Genomic DNA, 24,629 nt, shown 5'->3' with positions numbered 1-24,629 from the left:
AAATTAAAAAAACTATTAAATAAACTTAAAGCTTATTAATGTCAATTCCTATATATGGGAGTTGAAGTTAACCACTTTCTCTCTTCTCAAAATAATCTTAAAGCTTTAAATTTACGTAACTCTCTTAATTTAAATTATTTTTTGGTAAAAAATATATCAAATTAAAGGTAATTTAATAAGGATTCTAACGAGATCCCAATTGCATATGATCTGACGATGACCGGATGATGGAGTTTTATAATTTTTCGTATATGTTGGTAAGTAGATTTTATATAAAAAAAAATGCATCAAAAAATCTCAATATAATGCATGCACAATAGCAATAAAACTGTGTTGATATTTTCTAATACTTGTATTGAATTTCCAATGCCACTGTGTTGATATAAAAAAATCATGAAAATGTATGTTATAACAGATGAACTATTTTGCCATTTTATTGATATTTTATCTACCATTTATTGAAATATGTGAGCTTTAATCTCATTCACTTATTTTAAGATCTAATGATGTAGGATTGGTCTTGTGGATTGGATACTATATACATTTTAAGATGACCCGCATAATATAACTGTATATAAATTAATATATAAATTAATTCATTGATTTACTAAATGTAGTAGTGATGGAATCAGTATTTTGACGTTGAGCCCAAACCACTATTAATAGTTATGGGATATTTTTCAGTTTTGATGTTAGCAGGAGCTATCGTTAAACGCTGTTAAATAACAGAGCCAAATCTAACTCTTTATTAACTGTAATTATTTATATTAATATCACTTTCTGTTTCCATACCTCCTCACACTTTTATTATTGATAGAATTGTTTCTTATCGAAGCAGAAAATTACTAATACTTAAAAAAATACCTTTATTTGAGAATTAGATTCAAATAAAGCGGATATACTCTCTCGTCCTTAAAATTTTGTCACACTTTTCCATTTCCATACGTCCCACAAATTTTGTTTGTAATTAAATAAGATGTTATCAGATATCAAATGTGTTTGTAACTATTAAAACTGAAAATATAGTACAGCAATTTACAGAAAAAGAAAATTCAAACATAATATGTCGGTGATATTTCGTTTTTCAAGCAGGCCATTAAATTGATTTAATTTGGTTTCTTTCACTTTCAACTGTCTGATATTATAGTAAACATACCTTGGGCTTTTCCTTCCCTTATTCAAGGATACTATTATTATCTATATATAAATAATGAGTTATAACTAACACAATAATAATTTCTCAGACCATTGCTGCTCGTCTGGGCACAGACATCTGTTTTTCGTTCCTTCTTGCTCTCCTCTTCATTAGGAAGCAAAGAAATCCTACCATTACAAATAAAAGTAGACAAAATTCCAACTGTGTCGCAGGCAATAAATCGGCTGCCTGAAGACCAGTCTTGCTGTCTGGATAGCAACCTGAATCCTCCAAAACTCGACCATCCTTGTAGATGCTACTCGACTCTGAATCAAGAACAAAATCTACTGCCTGTGCTGCTTCACCAAGTATAACACAAGCCCTCTTCGATCTGTACCCGGGAATGCTAGCAATAACTGCAAAAATAGTCCAACTATTAGATGCTTCATTCACAAATTGGATGAAAACTGGGCTCTGGGAATTTTTTGATGCTATAACTGATATATAACAGAACAACTTTTTCTATCATTCCTTTTCGCTGCTAAGCAAGGATTTTGAAGCTTTACGTATCAGATGTTCAACATGAGGATCGTATACTAACTAAATAAAAGTAGATGTAAACTGGTATACTGTAAAAATATGAGGTAAGCCAAAGAATGTTTGCAGGAAAACATTGAGTTGTGGATAAAATCAGATTCAAATCCAGCTCCAAACATTGAAGAAATTAAATAACTAATGTAAGTTGTGTAGCAACGAGGAAAAGCTAATATTTAACTCAGGTACCTTCATATTTTTCTCCAGGTGCCAGCAATCGGTAGTACTCACCGAACTTCTTGCCAGCAGCAATCTGCGGGTGGTGACGGATCAGAAAGCTCTATTGAAAGAGCATAAGAAACAACAACGCTACACACTTATCATAAAGTAGCAGTGTCAGAAATCAGAGCACAAGGAATGGACTTTATTGTATATAGGTGTTCAATGTAATCAGTAAGTATTGTCTTCTCACTGAAAACATAAATTGGAGAACAGAAACAAGAGAGAATAGGATCAGATGCCCAATCTCTTTTGCTATAATTCAAAGAAATAAACACTAATTAGAGTGTATGGACATGTCATCATTCTAGTCATATCAAGTATCAAGCTGGATATTTAATTGAACTATATGCACAAAGTTATGCATTGTTTAGGAATTTGATTTCATGTTAAAATGTGTCATTTTCTCATAGGAGGTGATACAGACCAAGGTCATCCTTGGCTCGCCTCGGGTCGAAAGCTGGTGAACTTTGGAGGTGCCAAAGTGGAGAATGTGGTCTTCAATGCGGGAAGAGTAGTAATGATGGAGTACTTTGTGTGAGCAGCAACTTTGGCCGAGCCTTCATTTGTGAAGAAGTTTATCTTTATCTTTCCTATTCCCTTGCTTATTTAATTTATACAAATAAACACATATTCTCGCTTTCTTTCTCTAGCAGGAGGGTTGTACACCAAATGTTGATACTGATAAACATATTGTAGATAGAATATAACAGAGATAATATGAGCTCATACCGTGTAGTTTATTCCCTGGATAGCTATTAATGCAGGCAAAGGTTTTCCATCAGATGAAAAAACTTGTCCATGTATTCCCGTCTGCATGTTAAAGATTTATAAATCAGTATTATAAGGAGAATCCCACATGAAAAAATATGAGATCACATAAGATTTGTAAACTGTATTCTCTATCTCAGTATTACTGGGACTGCAACAATATATAAGCTATAAAACTGTAGCTCAACGTTGATAGAGATCATTGTTACAGATTGTTATTTGTTATTAATTTCTCTATTAGTTATTTGCTTCATTAAGGAGTCTGTTTCTTTAAGAAGTCAAGTTTGTTATTAGAGTCAGCTTTTTATGTATTAGGACTCAGATTAGGAGTTCTTTTCATCAGTATAGCGCTATGTATCTAACATTTCAGTCATCCAGAAATATAATTAGGGCTAAACAAATATGTTGTGGCTTCAGAAGGAGTGGCCCTTCAATGAAGAGTTTCTTTTATGTAGACGGTGGTCCCCCCAAGTTTAATAGCACATGAAACCTTAGTTTCGTACCACCCTGCTTCCATTAAGGCCCGACGTCCCACCTCCTTATTATGTGCTGCCACCACCACCATGTGCTCCACTATCGGCCTCTGAGAAAGCAACCTTAGTTTCAATCACCATTCATATCCCCGTTCCTAGCTTCCCGTCCCGACAGCATGTACAGGCAGCTCCTGTCGCACAACAAGTCCTGCTTAATGGACCATGGATGTCACGTTTCTCTTTTATTCCCACTTGATGAAAAAAGCCAGGATGATATTGACGTTGAGCTTTAGCAATTGGGGACGTTTTCTGAACTTGTTTCCGGGCCTTGAGGACAATGTGGTTTCGAGTGTCAGAGAAATCGATAGAGATCACAGGTTGAAGATTATTTGGTTATTAGTACTTATTAATTAGTCTTGATTAATTATTTGTTTCATTCAAAAGTCTGTTTATTTAAGGAGTCAAGTTTGTTATTAGAATCATCTTTTATCCATTAGAGTTGAAATCAGATTAAGAGTTCATTTCAACAAGGTTCAGCCAGTTCAGTCTTTATAGGGCTATGCGTCCTACGTTTCATTCATTCAGAAATATAATTAAGGTTCAACATATACGATGTGGCCTATTCGGAGGAGTGGTCCCTTAGAGGAGAGTTTCGTTTCTATTTATTCGTTTGCTTCTTTCTTTCCTTTTCCAGAGGCAGCCGCCTTTACTCTACCAAACTTTTAAGGTAAAACAACTATCATGAAGAAAGGTTGTGGGGTACATAAAAAGTTTAAAGCATATGACTGATTGTACCTTAATTACACTCCCAACGATTTTTAGCATGCTCATTCTGTTATGATCCCATATTGTTGGAAGCTGCAACAACAGATAAGAAATAAGACCTAGATAAGAAAATACTGAGCTATATATACTCCCTCCGTCCATAGAAATAGGCTCAATTTCTTTTTCCATCTGTTCCATAGAAATAGTCCTTATCCATTTACGGAAACCTTTTCTTCTTTTTATTTTATCATTTATGGGCCCCACCATCCACTACACAATTTCAACTACTTTTTCTCCTCTCTTACTTTACCAATTACACATTAAAACTCGTGCCAACCCTAAAAGGCCTAGAATGGAGGGAGTATTTATGTGTGTGAAGGAGCTCAGACTAACCTCACTAGCATCAGGCCATTTATCATCACTAATCTCGAGAGTGAGTTCAAAGCAGCCAGAATGAATATAATTCCAATCTTGCATGCCACCATATAACGGATACCTGCAAAACAATGCCGGAAATGGGATTTTAGCAACAAAAAATTGCCTTGAGTGTATAACATCTTAAAGATCCTCACAGAATATAAATCATGTTGTCTATACTTTACTAGCATACCAAAATGCACCATTTGTAATCCCACCGGGGAACTCCTTGCTCCGAGACATTTTGTAGTGGGACCTACTGTATAAACTGGCCAAAAATCTGAAAGTCTTGTCATCTGGGCACCCAAAGTAATCTCTCCTGTAGATACCATTTCAAAATAATTATGTTGAAAACAATCTGAATGAGATAATGAAATCACTCAATCATGATAAGTAAACATAAACAGAAAACGTCCATGAAAAGCTAGTAGCAAGGGGTGCAAGCAATAAGTTAGGAGTCTGTGTGTATTTGCCTAGCGATAGAGTGGTTAATGAGCCAAAAGTCCCAAGTTCGATTCTACCACGGCATGTACTTTAAATTTAATGTTGCAATTACAAAAATAAAATAAACTTAAAAGATAAAATTAAAAAGCAACAGAGGCAGCCAATACAAATTGATACTGGCCCAAATTCTTATACCAGAAAATACACCAAGGTGATATAATAAGAGATTACTCAAATATACAGATGCAACATTTGAAGCCTTTTTTATAAGAATTGGTACAAAATTCACCTTTTATCATCAGTTCCATCCCATGGATAGTTTGCAACCAACGCTCCCTGTGAAAGGACAAACTATTAGGTGCTTGTACATCATTTACGGAACATCTGGATACAAACTTAATAGACATATAAACAGCGGGAGGAGAATGTGTTTTTAATAATACAATGCTAAATTGGTGCCTAAATGCACCAACTCTGTGTATTATGATTTTTCATATAAACTCTGAAAGAAGTAAATAAATACACGAACTAAATTGTCGTAGCAAATTTTACACAACTTCACTTTTCGTCCAAATTAAACCAGGCTCAGAATGTCGGCATGGACAATTCGGTTGTTGAGAAGAATGATGTTACACATAGAATCTTTAACTGTCGCCATTTGATTAGGATTTACAAACTAAAACAAAAAGTTTTTCATTAGGATTTAATTTGTAAAATCTTAATGAAACGACAATGTTTTAAATTTCTATGTATTGCATCGTTTTTCTCAACATCCAATTTGTCCACGTCAATATTCTTATTTGCCACCTCAGGTTTAATTTGGGTGGAAATTGTGGGAAAATTGCTTCAACAATCAAGTTTGTGTAATTTTATTTGACTCCTTTCAAAGTTCATGGGAAAAAACTAGAATACACCCGAAGTTGGTGTATTTAGGCGACTATAGGACCTTTTAAAAAATCAACTGCAACATTAAATTTGACAAGGTTCCCAATTTTTCAAGCGAGAGGAGAACATTACCCCATGCAGAGTGGCAGATGCTGTAAAGTGTATATCTTCCATCCAATTCAACATGGCTTTTGTTTCAGGTTGCCGCAAGTCCATATCATCATTCATATGAAAGAACTATGTCAATCATGTCATTCATATGAAGTAAGCCAAAGCAGCAGTGTTCCTCAGATAACATGAAAAAGGAAAACTAAATGCTAATAACAAACTAAAAGAGCTTGAAGGTACATCTTGGAAGGTACGTCTCATCCAACTCCATTGCACTAGTTTGAGAACTAATGAATACTCCCTCTATCCCAAAGAAGATGACCCCTTCCTTGGGTGGCACATGATTTTATGCAACTTTATTTTGTGTGTTAAATGGAGAGAATAAAGTAAGAGGGTAGAGTAGAGATAAAAGTGTTTCCATTTTTAGTAATGAGTCATCTTGGTTGGGACAACCCAAAAAAGAAAGTGAGTCATCTTGGTTGGGACAACCCAAAAAAGAAAGTGGGTCATCTACGGTGGGATGGAGGGTGCACTATATTCTAAGAATAACATAATGCAGCAGAATACCTGGTCTGGAAAATCACGATTCAAATCAATATGATTTGCATTTCCACGCCTCCTCAGAGCATAACCATCAGGGTTCATGGACGGAAGTATATGAAGGTGTACATCATCTACAATTGTGGTTGCCTGTCAATTGGACCACCTAATCTTAAACTTACCAACAACACAATAAGAATAGCAGGACACATTCAAATGAGAAATCTTGAGTAAACATAAAAATAGTATTTGAAAAATGGGTCTACTTTGAGAATAAACTTAGACAATACACCTAAGAAATGATACATCTCAAACACAGCACATCATGCTGGTGATCTGATGAGCAGACAAGTTTTTCACTGACATTCCCAAGAATTGTTAAAATGGTAATTCAACAAGGTTCAAGATTGATTCTGGCAAAAGAGGAAACGAACAGCCGTTGCTACACATAAACTGTTAGGAAAGAGAAACACTAAACATCGGAAGCAATCAAGTGACCATGATTTCTACACATAATGATAACATTTGTTAATAGTCTCCCCTATTTCATTGTGAAAAGTGCCAAGTGATGCAATTAATAGAAATAATAGACAAATGTGAAAATAAAGCTTTACCAATGAGTCTTTCAAATAATTATCGCACAGCCAATTTGCTAGAAGTAACAGAATTTCACGGCCTACAGGTTCATTACCGTGCACATTTCCAACAAACTGCAATACGAGACAAATGAGATATCAATGTTGTGATTCTACATTCATGGTAAACATGTTATGTAAAACCTCTAAAATGCCTTATATACCTATTACTTAAACTAGTCAGCCCAACATATTTAATGAGATGTATTAATCTAGGTCCCCTCTATTCTTTCATCTCACCTTCCTTCCTACAACTAGATTTCGCACAATGTAGCTAAACATTTTATTCTACCAAAAGCTCCTACATAGAGCAATTTTAAAGTGAATAAGTGAGCATAAAAGAATTCAATATAGATCATAGTTATTGAAAACTGAACTATAATATTACGAGGTTCACCTAGAACTGAGTCAACTGACAAACAAAATTACCTCTCCTCAAATATATTTTATACTATTATAAAAACATTGAGATGTTTTACAGGAACAACTATCTACTTGACCTGTGTGATAATAAGCAAAGGCCTCGTAGTTATGAGTTATGACTGACAACTAGAAACAAAATTTATGCTACAAATTCTTCTGTAATATAATTATGAGGTTATTTGAAAACCTAATATTGTATAATATGAGCTACTCTGAATCTCTGATATAGAATTTAGGCTCAACTCCATCAAAATCAGGACCCTTCATTCCCCACCAGGTAAATCAACAAGTGATATGGGTATCAGTATCCCAGCATCATCAGTTAGACCTATGATATTCATTTCTTCTTTCATGAGTTTCATCTACAAAGGCAAATACTGAACCATCACATAATCACTCCTCATTTATATCAAATTTTCACTCATCTTTTTGAGAATCTGGAAGCATAGCTCCATGAATATAGTTCTTGACACATAATTAGCTACCTGTCATTTCCCAAATTATTAATAAAGTTTTGCTAATCTGTAAGTTTAGGGTTCATCATGATATGCAGAAGCATTTCCAAGCAAAACAATCATTTAAACCACGAGTGAAATGATGGAAAAATAAACTACCTTAAAAGAAGGCTCAGCATCAATAGTCCCAGGTGTGTCAGAAATTTCCATAGCCAACTAAGTTCAGAAAAAAAAAGTAAAGCATTCACATTTACAACCTACAAGTTCTACAGCTGTCCAGAGAAAATCGATAATGCAGGTTCTGGAAAAGCAGTAGTACCAAAGGAACTCCGAGTACACTCTTTCCGATGCTGATTGTCAGTTCCGTCAAGCCCACAAAGTGAGAACCAGAGCACATCAGATAATAGTAGAGCTCTTGAAACAATATACAGCAATGAAGTAATAACCTTATAGAGGGTGTTGAAGGTTAATTTGGGAACGGGTTGATATATTGCTTCTTCCAAACTATAAGAAAATAACTAGTACTAGGCTACTAGCTTCCCCCTAGCACAAGTTCTATTAACATGGTAACTGACACCTGAAACTCTTCTCTTACCAATAGCTCCTGGCATGAGGGCCATTTAATCAGTGAACAAGCCAAAAGTGTAATCGGATTACTTTATATACAAAATCTTAATACCGGTACATATTGCTAAGGTAAAACTGGTTTAAATTTCTATAAAATCCCAGGAAGAAATTCTCTGATTACCAACTCAGTATCGGTTCCAATCTAGTAAGTATGTGAAGGTGGATGGAAGCTCATGATAGTTGTAACACCAAGAAATATTTTAAATTTTGTTTGCCAACCATTCATTTTAAAATAGAAAAAGAAACAGGAAGAACACACAACAGGACCAACAATAACAAAATCCTGTGATTTAGTTAACTTTTGATAACAACTAAAGATTTGTCATAAAAAATAGCACTAGGGCACTCTTTTCTTATTTTATTGATTGATATTGATGGTTGATCGTAACATAGAGTTAAGCATGTCTAAAGAGGTACCTGTAAATTCTGGAGATGTTAGGACACCGGCTATTAAATTCCTGCATAGCATTCTGAAGATCAGAATTACTCATGTAGCCTTTTGCTAACTTTTCACTGAGAAAAAACAACATTATCCAAACTTAGCTCAAAGTTGGAAATCCAACTCTAATTTAAGCATAGAGAAATAGACAAGCAAAACCCGAGAACTTACAGCCTCGCATTGTAATCTTCCTCAGTCATTTGAAAGTCGGTCATTGAATACATCCGCCTCCCGGAAATTCCATAATTTCTGTCATCAAAACCTGACAAAATATATTTATAAAAATAAAAAAAATTCCTTAGTGAGGATTGAACGAGTAAATGTTCAGTACTTTCCCAGGCTGGAAGGCGAAAAGGAGATATCATTTCGAAAATTAATAACAAAGCCAAGTAACAATCCATATAAGGCTAATAGTAATACATAAACCGTCGTTCAAACATTGAGCGCAATGGAATCATCAACATCAATGAAGTCACCACAGATCAAATTTAGTCCGGTACACCAATCCGAAACCAGTAATTGATAATTGAAAATAAGTTGATGCCTAAAAATTGAGGATTGAAAATTCTCAATAATACCTGATTGATTGTAACTGTGGAGTTGGGCGCCTCTGGCAGAGGAGAAACGGAAGAGAGAAGAGAGGTTTAGACAGAGAAAGAGGAGAGAGAATATCATTTGGAGGTTTCTTTTTTCATGGAATGGAGATTAAATCTGGAAAAAAAAACACGAGAGATGAGAGGGAAGCTGCCAGCCCAATTGAATGTTGAAGGCGGAAGAAATTTATCGATATTGAATCCGATTTATATTTAATTTTCTCTTAATGCCAAAATTGAATAGATGTTTGATGCATGCAACTTTTTACTGCAAATCAGCCTCGTCAGTCGTTACTCGTTACACTTCAACGAGAGAGATCCAGATTCCAGATAGCATCATCGAAGTTGAAGGTGGCGTCATTTCTTTTGAAATCATAGCATTTTGTCAGAAATTAGTTTACATACTCCTTATTTATTTAAATTTTATAATAATTTCAAAAATATAGGTTAACTTCTAATCCTAGTCATTCAATAATAAAATTAATAAAATAGAAGTACATCCTAACCATTCATTTAAAAATAAAAAAAAATCTAAAAACATAATATATATACTTTCAATCTTAGCTATTTATTATTTAAAAAAATCTTAATCACCATTCAAATTTTTTTATAAAAAAAACACAATTTATTTACTTTCAATCTTAGCCACTCATTATAAACACAAAAGTAAATCTTATTTATTCATTCATAAACACAAAGAAATTAAGCACAATCCGTATGCTTTCAATCTTAGCCACTCATCGTAAAAGTAGAAGTGAATCCTAGTCATCCATTTAAAAAATAGAATAATTATTACATATCTATAAATACAAGCGAGCACAATATCATAGTCATCTCATCTTCGTCTCATCGTCATCTTTATCTTTTCCTCACAAAATGTCAATTTGTAAAGAAAGTTATGCAAAGAAAGAGTGAAGATATTCTTTATGTCAAGTTTATACGCAAATTTTATAAGGTCCAATAATAGGGGCATCTCAGTTAGCACAACAATTATAGCAGTGCGCGGAAGATGGATTCAATGAAGTTAGAGATCTGACGTGGCCGAAGCGTAGCAAAGTATTATGCAGACTCGTATTCAAACAATAGAGAAAACGAAAAAGAAATTCCATGAATGTATCTGAGTAGTTAGGTTGGAAATTTTCGATTTGGAAAATGATTAAAAAAATTTCAAAATTGTGCAAGGAGCTCAAGACAACAAGAATCACATTGAATTCATAATTCTTATTCAAAAAGTCAGTCTCGTACTTTGGTGGCTTTCTTTATCAAGATCTATCAGAATGAAGAAGACTATACTAAAGGAAAAATAATCTGAGAACTCAGACATTACTTATTGCTCTCTTAATATAACAAAATGAGAAAATAAATGAGTGCATGAAACAAACAAACGGTCATATGGCTAAGTTTTTGAAACATCAAAAGATGGGCCACGAATTCAAAACTATGAGGGAAGAAAACGAAATAATGGGCGTAGACTTGTGCTTCATAGTCGATCCTAATAGTTGTGTTTATTTTCAAGTTGAGGGAATACACATTCGACAAAAAAAGAGCTCAATCAAAAAGTATATCTTCCGTACCTCGATAATATTGGAGGACTGTTTTGCTTTACCGAATTATAAGATGTTTCGTTTTGTTATTTTACCATGGTGTTCGTCTTTTATTTTATTTTATGTCACTATAAGTATCACTTGTAGGACCACTTTATGTTATGTTATTTATGTTTTATCATTTAACTTATTACTTATACTATTAAATACTCATGTTATACTATAATATCACAAATTATACAAATTTTTCTTTTAATAATAATCTATCTAAACCGTACTGTAAAATAAATTTTAATTGATTATTACAAATATGCGCTCACTTATTAATACTCATTTAAATTTAACAAATTTTATCAGTAATTATTATTTGGCGAAATTACATTAATAATTCATTTAACAGTAGATAAAAACCTAGTATTAATTTAGGCATACTTATATTTAAATAAAATTAATAGCCCACTAGTTAAAGCCCATTTAACACTGAATTAAACTTCACCAATATAAGCGGCGTTCCTAATATTTTCCCCCTTTTGCTTTCTCAAAGATTCTGCTTCAGACGATTTCTTTGGCAACCTATCTGGTATACATATCTTCTTACTCTATTCAAAATTATATTTAATTGCAATTTTCAGAAATAGATTTGCGATAATGTTTGCTTGATTTCTCAGTGTGATAAAATTTGGTGGTTTGAAGAGAGAGATTGTGATAGCAAGATGAAAAAAGTTGGTAAGTTGAAGAAGCCCCCAAAAGTAGAAGACGTTGCAGAACAGGAAAAGAAGGTCTCTAACCAGAAAGGGAAAAGGAAGGGAAGTGAGATTGATGAAATTTTTGCTGCAAATAAACGCAAGAGAGTGGAATCGGAGAAGAAGGCTGAGGCCGAAACCAAAGCCAAAGCCAAATCCAAAGTAGCTGCTGCCAATTTTAAAAAGAAGGAAAAGAGTATGAAGAGCCACTCCTTCGAATTTTCAGCCGGCACTTCTGGACCGAGGAAGAGGACTGCCGATGGGCTGGCTGTGTTTTCAGAGGAAGAGCTGGGCATAGGGAAGCCAGATGCAGGAGGAACTGCTTTGTGCCCTTTTGATTGTGGCTGTTGTTTTTGATGGATGCTGATCAAAATTTGTTAGCTGCTTAAGTATTTGCTGCTCATGTAACTTTGAATGCTAGAAGATAGATTGTTGTTATACATGATTTCCAAATTGAGTCATCATTTATGTGTTTTAGTCTGGGAAAGTGGTGGACTATGTTTTTTCTGCAATGTTGATGATGCATTAGCGTTGATAGCCTTACCGAAACTGAAGGTGCTCGTTTGTATGGAATAACCGGCAGCCGTCTGCAGTCTAACTCTAATTCAATTGATCTTTCTTGTTTATGCAGCGACCAGTTCATCGTTAACATGAATGCAGGTATGCCTCGGTTGCAGAAGTTTATATTACATGTATTGGATAACACTCATCTTTTTGAATTTGAGTGTTAATGATGCTTATTGGAACACCTAGAGAATCCCTGTCGAAGGGGGTTGATTTGCTTGAAAGTATCTGGTTACACATGTCCAGTAAATTTGTACTATGAATTACTTGTTTTTTTTTAATGACTTTATAAAATAGAGTAATAGCTTTACCATATTTCCTTTTGTTTTTATCAAAGATTAGTGCTATGCTATCAAGCATGTCATCTGTTGCCCCGTAGTTATTCCTGAAACAATTGATTATTTGATGTTCCAAGAAGATAATAATAACAGTACCGTAAGCATGTTAATTTTATTGGGGAAAAACATAGACGAAGAGTTGAGCAATTTGCTACAATGTTGTACCTTGGCAGTATTGAGGATTCAAAGAGGCTCTATATGTACACTAATGGAGATGTGAGTTCTTCATTTACAACTTGGAACATACATTTTTGCATTTATTTATTTTTTTATGTTGTAATTTAATAAGGAGTAGTATTTTTTTTCCGCCTTTTATATTGAAAATCTTGTGATAACTATACATCTCTGTTGCAGCTCACTCCTAGCATGGCTATCTATCTATGATATGATGCAGTGTTTGAAAAGTCACTCACTGTGTGGAATATGCTGGTTTTCTACTTGCCTTGCCGCTGGTGAGAAGGTACATCTTATTTAATCTATAATTAGCAGTGTTGTCAAAATGTCGCTCGGGTCGCCCGGGTCGCCCGGGTCGAGACCATCACCGCCCCAACATGGGTGGGTCGATCGAGATACAGGGTCGCCGCTGGGTCGCCCGGGTCCCCCCTGGGTTGCCCGGGTCGCCTCTGGGTCGCCCTAAACGCATGCTATCTCTGATGTTCTCAAATCTCTCACATGTTTTCTAACTCTCTCATTCACAATTCTCTATATATATTCATGCACCACATCAAACTTTTAAAACCTATTTTCTACACTTTAGAATTCGGCATCTTCACTCCTAAACAAATAAACAATGCAAAGATCTTTGGCTGTCACCCTTCATATATTCTTTTGTTTTGATATTTTCAGACAACGGTTTCAATTATTTATTATGTTATGACTTAAGAATTGTTTTGATATTTTGATCATTTCTATTTTCCACTTTATCTCTATTCACATGAATTGCGTCTACATTTATATTATTTGATATATTATAAACATTAGAGCAATATATTTATTCTATTTAATATTAAAAGGCAAAAAAATTAGCCTAGATTTGTGGGTCTCTCGACCCGGTCGACTCGTCGACCCGCGACCCGAATTTTCACCTCATCGACCCGGTGCGCCCCACGACCCTAACAACACTGATAATTAGATATAATAACAATATTGAATTCCTCTATCCAATTTCCATACAAATATGGAATTACTATAAAATAGGCTCATAAAGCAAGGTCTGAAAACGTGTATATGTAGAGTAGAACGTGGTGATTTTATTGTATCACTTATTTGTCTTTCTGTAAAAATGACAGGAAGGTCTTGCCTTTTAAATGATCATATAATGACATAAATTTTAGTATAATGTATCTAATCTCTTTGATCAGCTTCTCTGTATCATGTGACAATTGATAGAGATGCATTGACGTCACTAGCATAATAGTATGATAATGTGAAATTCATTTCACTCGGTGCAGTGATCTCCTTTACAATTTCGGGTAATCGTTTTGCCATGCCGCTGCCAAGAGTTTCATTACAATGGAGCTGCCGGTGGTCAGGTTCAGTGTTTTGATATTTAATTAATAAATTTTGTAATTGGTTAATTTTGGGGGAAAGGTAAAAAGTTGGCAGAAATCTTAAATTAATAGTAGTAGTAGTATTGAAAAGACGAAAAGTAAAAAGTTGAAAAGATGGTAAGCCAAAAAACAGTGGTGGTATGCCTTGATTTTTTTAAATGTTGGCTCATATTAAAATACTAATTAAAATACTAATAGAAAGGATTTACGCACGCCCCAACAACGACCCTTCGCTGCTCCAACCGCCCTGGCGCGCCCCGCTCGGCTCACCCATGTCGGGGCGAAGCCGGCCTCGACCCTGGTGAGCCCCGGGCGCGTTTTTGACAACACTGGTCAGGTTTGATAAATTAATTTTTCTTGTATCTCAAGCCTCATTTTGTTCTTGCCACCAACTTATAGCATGTATTTGAGAACACCTATTTTCAGACAGATGATATTTGTAATGAGCTGCAAGAATAAGAGGCTATCTTTTCAAGGAGTTGGCTCAGATTTTGGTCTTGTGCAAGATTTAAAAGTCAGTGTGCAAAAGATCATGGTTTTGAATATGGTCTCATTGATCGGATAGTTAGGCCACCCAGTGTTGTCAAAAACGCGCCCGGGGAGCACTCGGGCCGTGGGGCGCAGTCGGCGCGCCCAGGGCGGTGGGAGCAACTAAGGGGGTGCTGTTGGGGCGTGCGTGAATCCGTTTTTATGAAGAGGGTAAGCTTAAACTTATTCCTTTCTATTAGTATTTTAGAGCATCTCCAATGGCGGACGTCCGGTCGGACATCCGGTCGGACGTCGCGACGGGCGACCGGAACGTCCGCCATTGTGGCGTTTAGGGTCGGATACGGACGTCCCGTGAGGACGTCGGGTGTCCTCGGACGTCCCTGCGACGGGTGGGCGGACGTCCGCCACTGTGGCAAGGGTCGGACGTCCCGCTCGGATGTCCGAATTTTTTTTTTTAAACTCTATATATACGGCTCGTTGAACTTCATTTCATTTGCACCACTTGTTGTTAACAAGTTTCTCTCTTCTTTTACTACAAATTTCATTTCTACTTTTAATGGAGAACGATAGAAACTCCCCGGCCACGAGCGAGTCGCAGACTCCGGCGTTTCCCATCGACCTGGATGGAAACGTCAGCGGAAATGCAACAACGATTCCGGCAATGGGACAGATGAGTGGAATGGGTGTGATGATGTCCCCTTATATGTACAATTGGATGGGACAGATGGGTGGTATGGGTGGTATGATGCCCAGGGCAGCCGGGATGGGGGGCATGACCCCAAATATGATGATGCCGGGGATGGGGATGGGGGGCATGACCCCAAATATGATGGGGATGGGTGGGATGATGTCGGGGATGATGCCGGGGATGATGTCGGGGATGATGCATGTGGGAGGGGGTGGCAGGGGCCCTGAACCACTAGCAAACGATGTCTATCGGCCGGTTGTGGATACGCAGTCTACTGATACCCCTTCCACTTATGTTCCGGATACTCAGTTCACCGGCATAGAAACTTTCTCTTTTGAGGAGTTAGGGATATCTCCAGTCAGGCAGACGCCCGATGATGTGGGCGGGGGCAGGGGGAAGGGACGTGGCAAGGGCAAGGGGAAAGCCCCAGGGTCTTCCTCACGAACGGTGGCAGTGGAGGAGGATGAGGAGGAGACGGAAAAGAGGACGATCTGTGGGGGAGTCGAATCGGGCTGGGCGAAGCGGTCGAAGATCAACGCTTCCGGTGAATACAGCAGCAGTGCTGGTTCGCACGAGCTCCCGGAAGCCGACGAAGTGTCCCCGCTACCGCAATCAGACTCTCGCCGTCGTCGTCGCCCGGTTGGGCAAAAGGCTGCGCAGCGGAGGGCTAGGGGAACCAGCAGCGGTAGCGGGTCGTTCGAGGTCGAATCGGAGGCCCCTGCTCCCCAAGAAGATATCGACCGCCTCGCCCGCGCGCAGTTAACGATAAGCTTGGTCCGGACCATGCATAGGTGGCATAGCACGACCGATCCGCTGTACAAGAGGATGCTGAAGGATGTCATCGATGGATGTCGGCGCGATTTGGGGATGCCCCCCATTGGAGATGATGGCGCCGAGATTAGCGGAGGGGACGACGGGGGCGGCACGGGCGACGGGGGCGGCACGGGCGACGGTGACGGCACGGGCGACGGGGGCGGCACGGGCGACGAGGACAGCGCGGAGTGAGCCGGGGATGTTGGATTATGTATTTTTCTTTTTTGAATGACTATGTATTTTGCTTTTTTCTAATTATGTTTTTTTATGTTTTATGAATATGTATTTTTGCCCGTATTTTGCTTTCCCGTATTCCGTGTCAAAATTATATTTCCGTTTTTACGTAATTAAATTATTGTGATTTTTTTTATTGCGGGATGTCCTAGTGGGAAGGGCGATGGGAAGGGCGGATTGTGCAGGGGATGTCCTAGTGACGTGACAGTGGGATGGGAAGTCCTAGTGACGTGGCAGGAGGTGTTTTTGGGATGTCCTAGTGGGATGTCCGCCCACTGGAGATGCTCTTAATGTGAGCCATCTTTTAACAAAATCGAGGCACTTTTGTTATTGGGCGTACCATCTTTTTACTTTTCCTCTTTTCAATAATGCTACTATTAATTTAAGATTTCTATCAACTTTTTAACTTTCTATCAAAATTAACCAATTACAAAATTTATTAAAACAAGGAAATCAACTATAATTACTTCAGTAATTCTTTATTGTAAGTATTTATATATTAGTGAATTATCTTTAATTATTATTTATTACTAATATATAAATAATAAATAGTCTTGCACCCTGATTCATGGGTCCGATGTCCCATCGCCTCGGGACCCGGAGTCCAGCCTCATCGCTCCGGACCAACCCGCGACCCTAACAACACTGAGGCTATCCCGTATAAAACATGAGAAAAAATTATTTGGATACCAAAGTCAACTCTGTCTTTCTATGTTAGAGTGGATCATTTAATTGTGAGCTAATTTTATTTCTTTTTTCCATAATTACATAATAGGGGGCGTGATTAATTGCTAACTCACCCCTTAATTTCTAATGGCAAGTTGCAACTAATTAATAGTACCATAAGATTTTAAAGATTTAGTGGTCTATAAATTGCAATGTATAAATTTGTTTATTTTTTTTTAATTTTTTAATATTAAAAAGATAATAACAACTCTAATTTAGGGTTATAGATCAATGATGTGAATCAAATTTACATTGTTATTCCCATAACTTTACATGATTTATATAGTTTGATGCTTGCAAAAGTGTGTTTTAGGGTGTAGGAAGAGGAGTAAATGGTGAAACAAAGAATGAAGCTCGGAGGGTGAAAAGCAGTGCAGAAAGCTCTCAAAAGTGGCCACCCGGCCGGGTTAATTTCATGCCCAAAAATTCCACCCGGCCGGGTGATTTTCGCGAGACATGGGAAGTCCAGAATGCTCTCAAAATTGGCCACCCGGCCGGGTTAATTTTATGCCCATTAATGTACCCGGCCGGGTAGAGAAATTGCAACTGCAATTTGGCAGTTTCGTGAGCTGTTGGAGGCGGTTTTACAAAAAGGTGTCAGAGGGAGAGAGAAAAGAAAGAAAAAGAGGAGGGTGACGTGAAGGGGGTAGGGGCAATTAATGATTGAGGAAAATTGAGGAAAAGTGGTTGACTGAGGTGGCGGCGAATTCAGAGTTTCTGCCATCATTCCGACGCTCCGTTTCAGAACCCCAATTCCACTCAACGAGAGCAAGCTTCCTACGGTTTTCATTGCATATTTCACCATGTTTCTAGGCTAAACTCTCTATGTTGCTCCGAGTTGTAATCTAGGCTTGTATGGATGTTTTTACACCATTAATTTCATATGTTTGTGTCCAACAATGTGCTTAATTTTATTCACTATGTTTTTGGCTATGGATGTAGTGATGTTAATTCCTTTGCTATCGTCTCTTTAACATAGCTTAGGATTGATCGTTTGTTGGTATGCTATCGATTTAGAACTGTTCAGGGGATAAATTGATAGTGGATTAGGTAAGTGATTATAGTAGACGACGTTCGTTCCCGCGCATCCGCAGGAATTAAATGTCGTTGAAAGTTGGTTCATGGAACAAGTGTTCAGCTGACTGTGAACTATACGTCGTAGACATGTTCAGTGCACGCGATTAGGTTGATTAGTTAATCCCAAATATGTGCTTTTAATATCGGTGTAGAATAATACAAGCCTCGTGAGCAACTTGGAGTGACGTCTTTTTCCTGTTTGAAAAGTCTTCCTTAGTTAACTTGCAGTAGTATTTTGTCATCAACTTTTAGAAATCAAAATCTACAAAACAAATCATCTTTTAGTATGTCTTTTCTTTGTTTTAGAATTAAATAATCAATTCCTTCCCTGTGGATCGACACTCGAAATATTACAATCGACACTGTATTCTTGCAGTATTGCTGTAATATTAGAGTTAATTAATTAAACTTGTGTGATTATACACTTGATAATTGAACTCGATTTTTACACATCAAGTTTTGGCGCCGTTGCCGGGGAGGGCAATAGATTGTTTAACTTCTAGTTTGTGTTTTGTTTGTTTTTTTATTTGATCTTTCTCTTATTTTTGTAGGTACTCATTTCGTGTTCTTGGAGGTGATAGCCATCTACCGCGTCTGGACTTGAAGACGAAGGAGTATATTTTCTAGGTGACATCTTTTAACTCTTAGTTAGGTAGTTTAGTTTTCACTTAAGCACACACACTTTATAGTACTTACCCCGAAGTTGTCGAGAGGTCTCGCTTTCGGTAATAGGGAAATATATTGTGCTTGTGCTTGGTGTATTTTCTGTTGCGCAGGTAAAAAAAAAAAAAAAAAAAAACAAGTGAATGCACACGCGATCACAGGGTACACCACCGTTTGGACTACTCTGTTATCAAAGAAGAAGTAAGGTCAGAGGTTCAGAGTTTGAGATATTCCCGGACTATTCGAGTCCATTCAGAAGTAACCGACTCTTTGGTGAAGAAAGGGATCAGGATTCAGACGGTGAATCAATGGCAGATCACAATGAGATTCCACCACCCGTGGTGAGGTTTGGCGACACTCTAAGATCGGGAATTGAGCATCCGGGGGAGTTCGCTTATGCAAACGACAACGTCAACATTCCACCTCACTACATTAGTTTGGTGAATGGAGGAAATCTTTTCCACGGACGGGATGAGGAAGATCCGGTGAGCCACCTCAATGCCTTTTATGAGCTGACAAACTCGCATAGACCTCCAAATGTGGAGCATCATCGGATTAAGAGGGCCCTATTTCCGTTCTCGTTGAGGGAGAACGCAAGAGCGTGGTATGACTCACTCCCGGGCTACAACATAGCAACGTTCCAAGAGTTGAAGACGTTGTTCCTCTTGGAATACAATTCTCCTATGAAGATTGAGAAGTTGAGAGAGGATATCACCTCTTTCCGACAGAAGTATGACGAGTCCTTCGCGGAAGCATGGAAGAGATTCACGGAATTGATAAGGAAATGCCCAAGTCACGGACTAGCTCCGGGGCATGACCTTTTGAAATTCTACAAGGGACTCAACAGTGAAGGCACGGGATTGGTGACTGCAGGTTCGAATGGGAACCTAGATGATCTAACTCACGATGAGGTGAGGGCTTTGTTTCAAAGGCTGGTCAACAATCAACGGAATTGGCACAATCCAAGGCGAGGGGCTGATAGAGCAGGAGATACATTTGGTGCTACAAAGGATGCGGAAAGAGTGACCGCAATTGAGGCTCAACTGGCGGACATTAGCACTCAAATGTCGTCGATGACAAAGGCAGTTAAATCTCTTCAACTGTCTCCTCAACCCCAAGCTGTGACGGTGATGAGATGTGGGTTGTGCCAAGGTGGGCATCATACTGATCAATGCCCAAGTCTTCAAGGACCACCCGTGGAGGATGTGAACTATATTGGCAACAATCGCCAAGGGTTCAATCAAGGCAACCAATACAATAATCAGCAGAATTGGAGGCCTCAACAAACGGGGTGGAATCAAGCTGGTCCTAGTAACAACTCGGGTAATCAATGGAGGAACAACACTCAACCCCCGGGTTATGAGAAGAGGCCAACCGTTGAGGATCAATTGGGACAGATTCTCTCGTTTATGACGAAGAGTCAAAAGGAAAATGAGAACTTCAAAGATAAGACTGTGGAAAAGTTTGGGCAGATCGATGCCACAATGAGGAATCTCGAGACTCAAATTGGACAGCTTGCCACGGCATCACACACGAGGATTCCTAACACTATCCCGAGTAATACTGTACCTAATCCGAGAGGTAATGAACAGTGCAAAGCAGTGGTTTTGAGAAGTGGTCGTGAGTTGGATTCGACACCATCAATGGACGGCCAAGGTACTTCCGGCATCTCACACGCAGGGGCGGATGAGACATTCCTCGTACGCAGGGGCGGACGAGGCATGTAAGGGAAGTCCCGCGTTGGTGCAGGGTGCCCAACATGGTCAAGAACAGGCTGCATCCGGCAGTATGGAAAATGGTGTAGAATCTGAGTTAAGCGAGAGGATTTTGGCAGAAAAGAAGGGAAAGCAGAAAGTAGAGATGGGATCAAAGGGACAGCTGACGACAAGTCCGGCATTAGACCCGAAAAGTAAGTTCAACTTCCCCGATCACATTCCTCCTCCACCATATCCACCGAAGAGGAAGAACAGAGCTCCAAAGGAGAAAAGCTTCGAGTGGATGATGAACGTGATTCGAAAAGTGAATGTGGATGTATCGTTGGTGGACCTCTTCACTAATTTCCCCAAGTTCTCCAAATTTTTCAAGGATATGATGGCAAATAAGGAGAAATTGCAAGATGAGGGGATAGTGGTTTTGAGCATGAATTGCTCACAACTGATTTCGGGAATGATGCCAATGAAGAAGAGGGATCCGGGAAGTTGTGTGATTCCTTGTGAGATCGACAATACAATCTTCACAAAATGTCTGTTGGATCAAGGATCGGGGATCTCATTGATGGCGTTGAAAACAGCACGTGCCATTGGACTGGAGAACAGAATGGAGCCCATCGACATTGCTCTACAACTGGCTGATCACTCCATTGTGAAGCCCAATGGAATAGTAGAGGATGTCTTGGTCAAGGTAGACAAGTTCGTCATCCCCGTTGATTTCATAGTATTGGATATGCCCGAGGACAAAGAGGTGCCAATTCTGTTTGGCAGACCGTTTCTTGCCACGGGGGACGTGTTGCTTGGAGCAAAGGACAACTCAGTCACGTTTAGAATTAATGGTGAGCAAGTGACCATTAATGTGGAGAAAGCGATGAAGCATCCTAGTGATGCAAAAGCGTGCTTTAGAGTTGACGTCCTCGACAAGTGTATCTTTGATAAGATGCGTTGCTCGGCAAGTATAGAAGGAAGCGTATATGATAAGGGGAGCTTGGAAAGAGATTTTGGTTCGACAATTAAAGTTGATTTTGATTTTGATGAAAGTGAGGATGCTCAAATGGATCAACCAAATCTCGAAAATGATTGTGTGGTGGATACTTTCGTGGCGGATGTGCAGCCTTCAATTGAAGTACCACCAAAGCTAGAATTGAAGCCACTCCCGACAAATCTGAAATACGCATTCCTTGGTGAGGATGAGTCTTTACCGGTTGTGATATCGACGATGTTGAATGATGAAGAAGAATTGAAGTTGATAGAGCTACTGAAGTCACACAAGAAAGCTCTAGGATGGTCCATTGCCGACATCAAAGGGATTAGCCCCGCTATATGCATGCACAAAATCTTGATGGAAGAGGGAGCTAAGCCGGTAAGAGAAAGACAAAGAAGGTTGAACCCACTCATGCAAGAAGTGGTTGAAAAAGAGGTGAAAAAATTGTTGAAATATGGGATGATCTACCCCATTTCTGATAGTGAGTGGGTTAGCCCGGTGCAATGTGTACCGAAGAAAGGGGGAATAACCGTGACTGTCAATGAAAAGAATGAAGTGTTAGCAACTCGATTGGTGAACTCATGGAGAGTTTGCATGGACTATAGGAAGTTGAACACAGCGACGAGAAAAGATCACTTTCCGTTGCCATTCTTAGATCAGTTGCTCGACAGGATTGCGGGTTATTCCCACTATTGCTTCTTAGACGGATACTCGGGGTACAATCAGATTGCAATTGCCCCGGAAGATCAAGAAAAGACGACATTCACATGTCCTATTGGAACTTATGTCTTCCGCCGGATGCCTTTTGGTTTGTGTAATGCACCGGCTACATTCCAACGATGTATGATGGCAATTTTTTCCGATATGAATGAAGACATCATGGAGATCTTCATGGATGATTTCTCCGTCTTTGGATCCTCATTTGACTTTTGCTTAGAAAACCTTAGACGGGTCCTACAAAGATGTGAGGAGTCAAATCTCGTGCTAAATTGGGAAAAGTGTCAATTTATGGTCAAGGAGGGCATAGTGTTGGGACATAAGGTGTCGGAGTTGGGGTTGGAGATGGATAAGGCGAAGATTGACGTGATCTCGAAGTTACCTCCCCCAACGAATGTGAAGGGCATCCGTAGTTTCCTTGGACATGCGGGATTCTACCGACGTTTTATAAAAGACTTTTCAAAGATTGCAAAGCCACTTTGCAACTTGCTTGAAAAGGATGCCAAGTTCGTCTTTGATGAGAAATGCCTTGAGGCATTTGAATTGTTGAAGAAGAAGCTAGTCGAAGCTCCTATTATTATCACACCCGATTGGTCAAAGTCGTTTGAGTTGATGTGTGATGCTTCGGACTATGCTGTAGGGGCCGTTCTAGGCAAAAGGAGAGACAAGGTCCTACACGCCGTCTACTATGCTAGCAAAGTACTCAATGAAGCTCAACTGAATTACACCACGACGGAGAAAGAAATGTTAGCAGTAGTGTATGCCTTTGAGAAGTTTCGTGCATACTTACTTGGCACGAAGGTGGTAGTGTTTACGGACCATTCGGCTATCAAGTATCTGATGAACAAGAAAGATGCAAAGCCTCGGTTGGTGAGGTGGATCCTCTTACTACAAGAGTTTGATGTGGAAATAAAAGACAAAAAGGGGACTGAGAATTTGGTAGCTGATCATCTGTCCAGATTAGAGGGATTGGAAGAGACGGAAGATGAAAGAAAGAAGAGGATAAATGAGAAATTTCCCGACGAGCAAGTGTTGCAAGTGGAGGCTCGGGAAACAGATGTGCCGTGGTTTGCCAATTTGGCGAACTACCTTGTCACGGGCATTATACCCGAAGGGTTGTCTTCTAACCAAAAGAAGAAATTTTTGAGTGACACCCGCACGTATGTTTGGGAAGATCCGTTTCTCTTCCGCATTTGTAGTGATGGAGTTATTCGAAGGTGCGTTGGAGAGCATGAGCACCTTCAGATTTTGTCTGCATGCCATGATTCGTTGTATGGCGGCCACTTTGGAGCACGACGAACGGCTTTTAAAGTGCTTCAGTCCGGATTCTTTTGGCCATCGATCTTCAAGGATGCAAAACCTATGTAGAAAGATGTGACAGTTGCCAAAGAGCCGGCAATATCTCTTGGAGGAATGAAATGCCAATGAATAATATTCACGAGGTAGAACTTTTCGATGTTTGGGGAATAGACTTCATGGGACCGTTTCCCAAGTCTAATGGGCAGCAATACATTCTCGTTGCTGTTGACTATGTTTCTAAGTGGGTAGAGGCAGTGGCCTCGGCAACCAATGATGCCAAAGTGGTGTTGAAGTTTATCAAAAATCACATCTTTAACCGCTTTGGGACACCACGAGCTATTATCAGTGATGGAGGAACTCATTTTTGCAACAAATTGTTTGAAAACCTCCTAGGAAAGTATGGTGTCCAACACAAGGTTGCTACCCCTTATCATCCTCAAACAAGTGGTCAAGTTGAAGTCTCCAATCGTGAGATTAAGCGGGTGCTTGAGAAAGTGGTAAGGCCGTCTCGAAAGGATTGGGCTCAAAAGTTAGATGATGCTTTGTGGGCATATCGAACGGCATACAAGACCCCGATTGGAACTTCGCCATACAAGTTGGTCTTTGGGAAGGCTTGCCATTTGCCGGTAGAGCTTGAGCACAAAGCTTTTTGGGCTTTGCAAAAGCTTAATTTGGATTATGATGCTGCAGCCGAGAAGAGGATGTGCGACATGAACGAGATGGATGAGTTTAGGCTCCGTGCATATGAGAGCGTTGACCTCTACAAGGAGCGGGCTAAGAAGATTCACGATGAAGCCATTAAGCCTCGTCAATTCCATGAGGGACAACTGGTCCTTTTGTACAACTCTCGGCTTAAACTGTTTCCGGGCAAGCTGAAGTCTAGATGGTGGGGTCCTTATGTGATGCACAAGGTATATCCCTATGGTGCTGTGGATGTTCGGGATCAGAAGAATGGTAGCATTTGGAA

The 24,629-nt window shown here is 39.0% G+C and overlaps 2 protein-coding genes, 1 long non-coding RNA gene and 1 other non-coding gene across 5 annotated transcripts; 2 read left to right on the top strand and 2 right to left on the bottom strand.

The window, feature by feature from the left end:
• Window positions 1-1,155: 1,155 nt before the first annotated feature.
• Window positions 1,156-9,845, bottom strand: LOC121754254 (carboxypeptidase SOL1-like). Its single transcript, XM_042149629.1, has 15 exons — window positions 9,509-9,845; window positions 9,102-9,192; window positions 8,909-9,004; window positions 8,184-8,214; window positions 8,024-8,080; window positions 6,966-7,061; window positions 6,379-6,501; window positions 5,836-5,940; window positions 5,108-5,154; window positions 4,568-4,693; window positions 4,351-4,453; window positions 3,988-4,050; window positions 2,681-2,761; window positions 1,919-1,982; window positions 1,156-1,551 (listed from the first exon to the last, which is right to left on the bottom strand). The coding sequence occupies exons 1-15, from the start codon at window positions 9,603-9,605 to the stop codon at window positions 1,241-1,243; spliced, it is 1,491 nt and encodes a 496-aa protein (XP_042005563.1). The 5' UTR covers window positions 9,606-9,845; the 3' UTR covers window positions 1,156-1,240.
• Window positions 9,846-11,551: 1,706 nt separating this feature from the next.
• Window positions 11,552-15,099, top strand: LOC121755226. Of its 2 annotated transcripts, XR_006040667.1 has the most exons (4): window positions 11,552-11,647; window positions 11,736-12,470; window positions 13,067-13,172; window positions 14,164-15,092. It is a non-coding gene; the product is annotated as an uncharacterized LOC121755226 (long non-coding RNA). The 2 variants fall into 2 exon arrangements; XR_006040666.1 differs by having other exon boundaries at window positions 11,736-13,172; window positions 14,164-15,099.
• Window positions 15,100-19,260: 4,161 nt separating this feature from the next.
• LOC121754694 lies at window positions 19,261-20,679 on the top strand. Its single transcript, XM_042150010.1, has one exon. It carries the CDS (start codon window positions 19,261-19,263, stop codon window positions 20,677-20,679), a length of 1,419 nt encoding a protein of 472 aa, XP_042005944.1.
• LOC121756641 lies at window positions 19,648-19,754 on the bottom strand. Its single transcript, XR_006041020.1, has one exon. It is a non-coding gene; the product is annotated as a small nucleolar RNA R71 (small nucleolar RNA).
• Window positions 20,680-24,629: the final 3,950 nt, after the last annotated feature.

The sequence above is a fragment of the Salvia splendens genome, chromosome 11 (assembly GCF_004379255.2).
Source record: "Salvia splendens isolate huo1 chromosome 11, SspV2, whole genome shotgun sequence".
NCBI lineage: Eukaryota > Viridiplantae > Streptophyta > Magnoliopsida > Lamiales > Lamiaceae > Salvia > Salvia splendens.
The sequence above is the reverse complement of the archived record's forward strand: the minus strand, read 5'-3'. Positions and strand labels throughout refer to the sequence as shown.

Coding starts and splice junctions, on each gene's coding strand:
- LOC121754254 (XM_042149629.1), bottom strand. CDS start 9,605: ATGATATTCTCTCTCCTCTTTCTCTGTCTAAACCTCTCTTCTCTCTTC. Junction 5,155..5,835: donor CATCTGCCACTCTGCATGGG/GTAATGTTCTCC, acceptor GTCCTTTCACAG/GGAGCGTTGGTTGCAAACTA. Junction 2,762..3,987: donor TCGTTGGGAGTGTAATTAAG/GTACAATCAGTC, acceptor TTTAACATGCAG/ACGGGAATACATGGACAAGT.
- LOC121754694 (XM_042150010.1), top strand. CDS start 19,261: ATGGCAGATCACAATGAGATTCCACCACCCGTGGTGAGGTTTGGCGAC.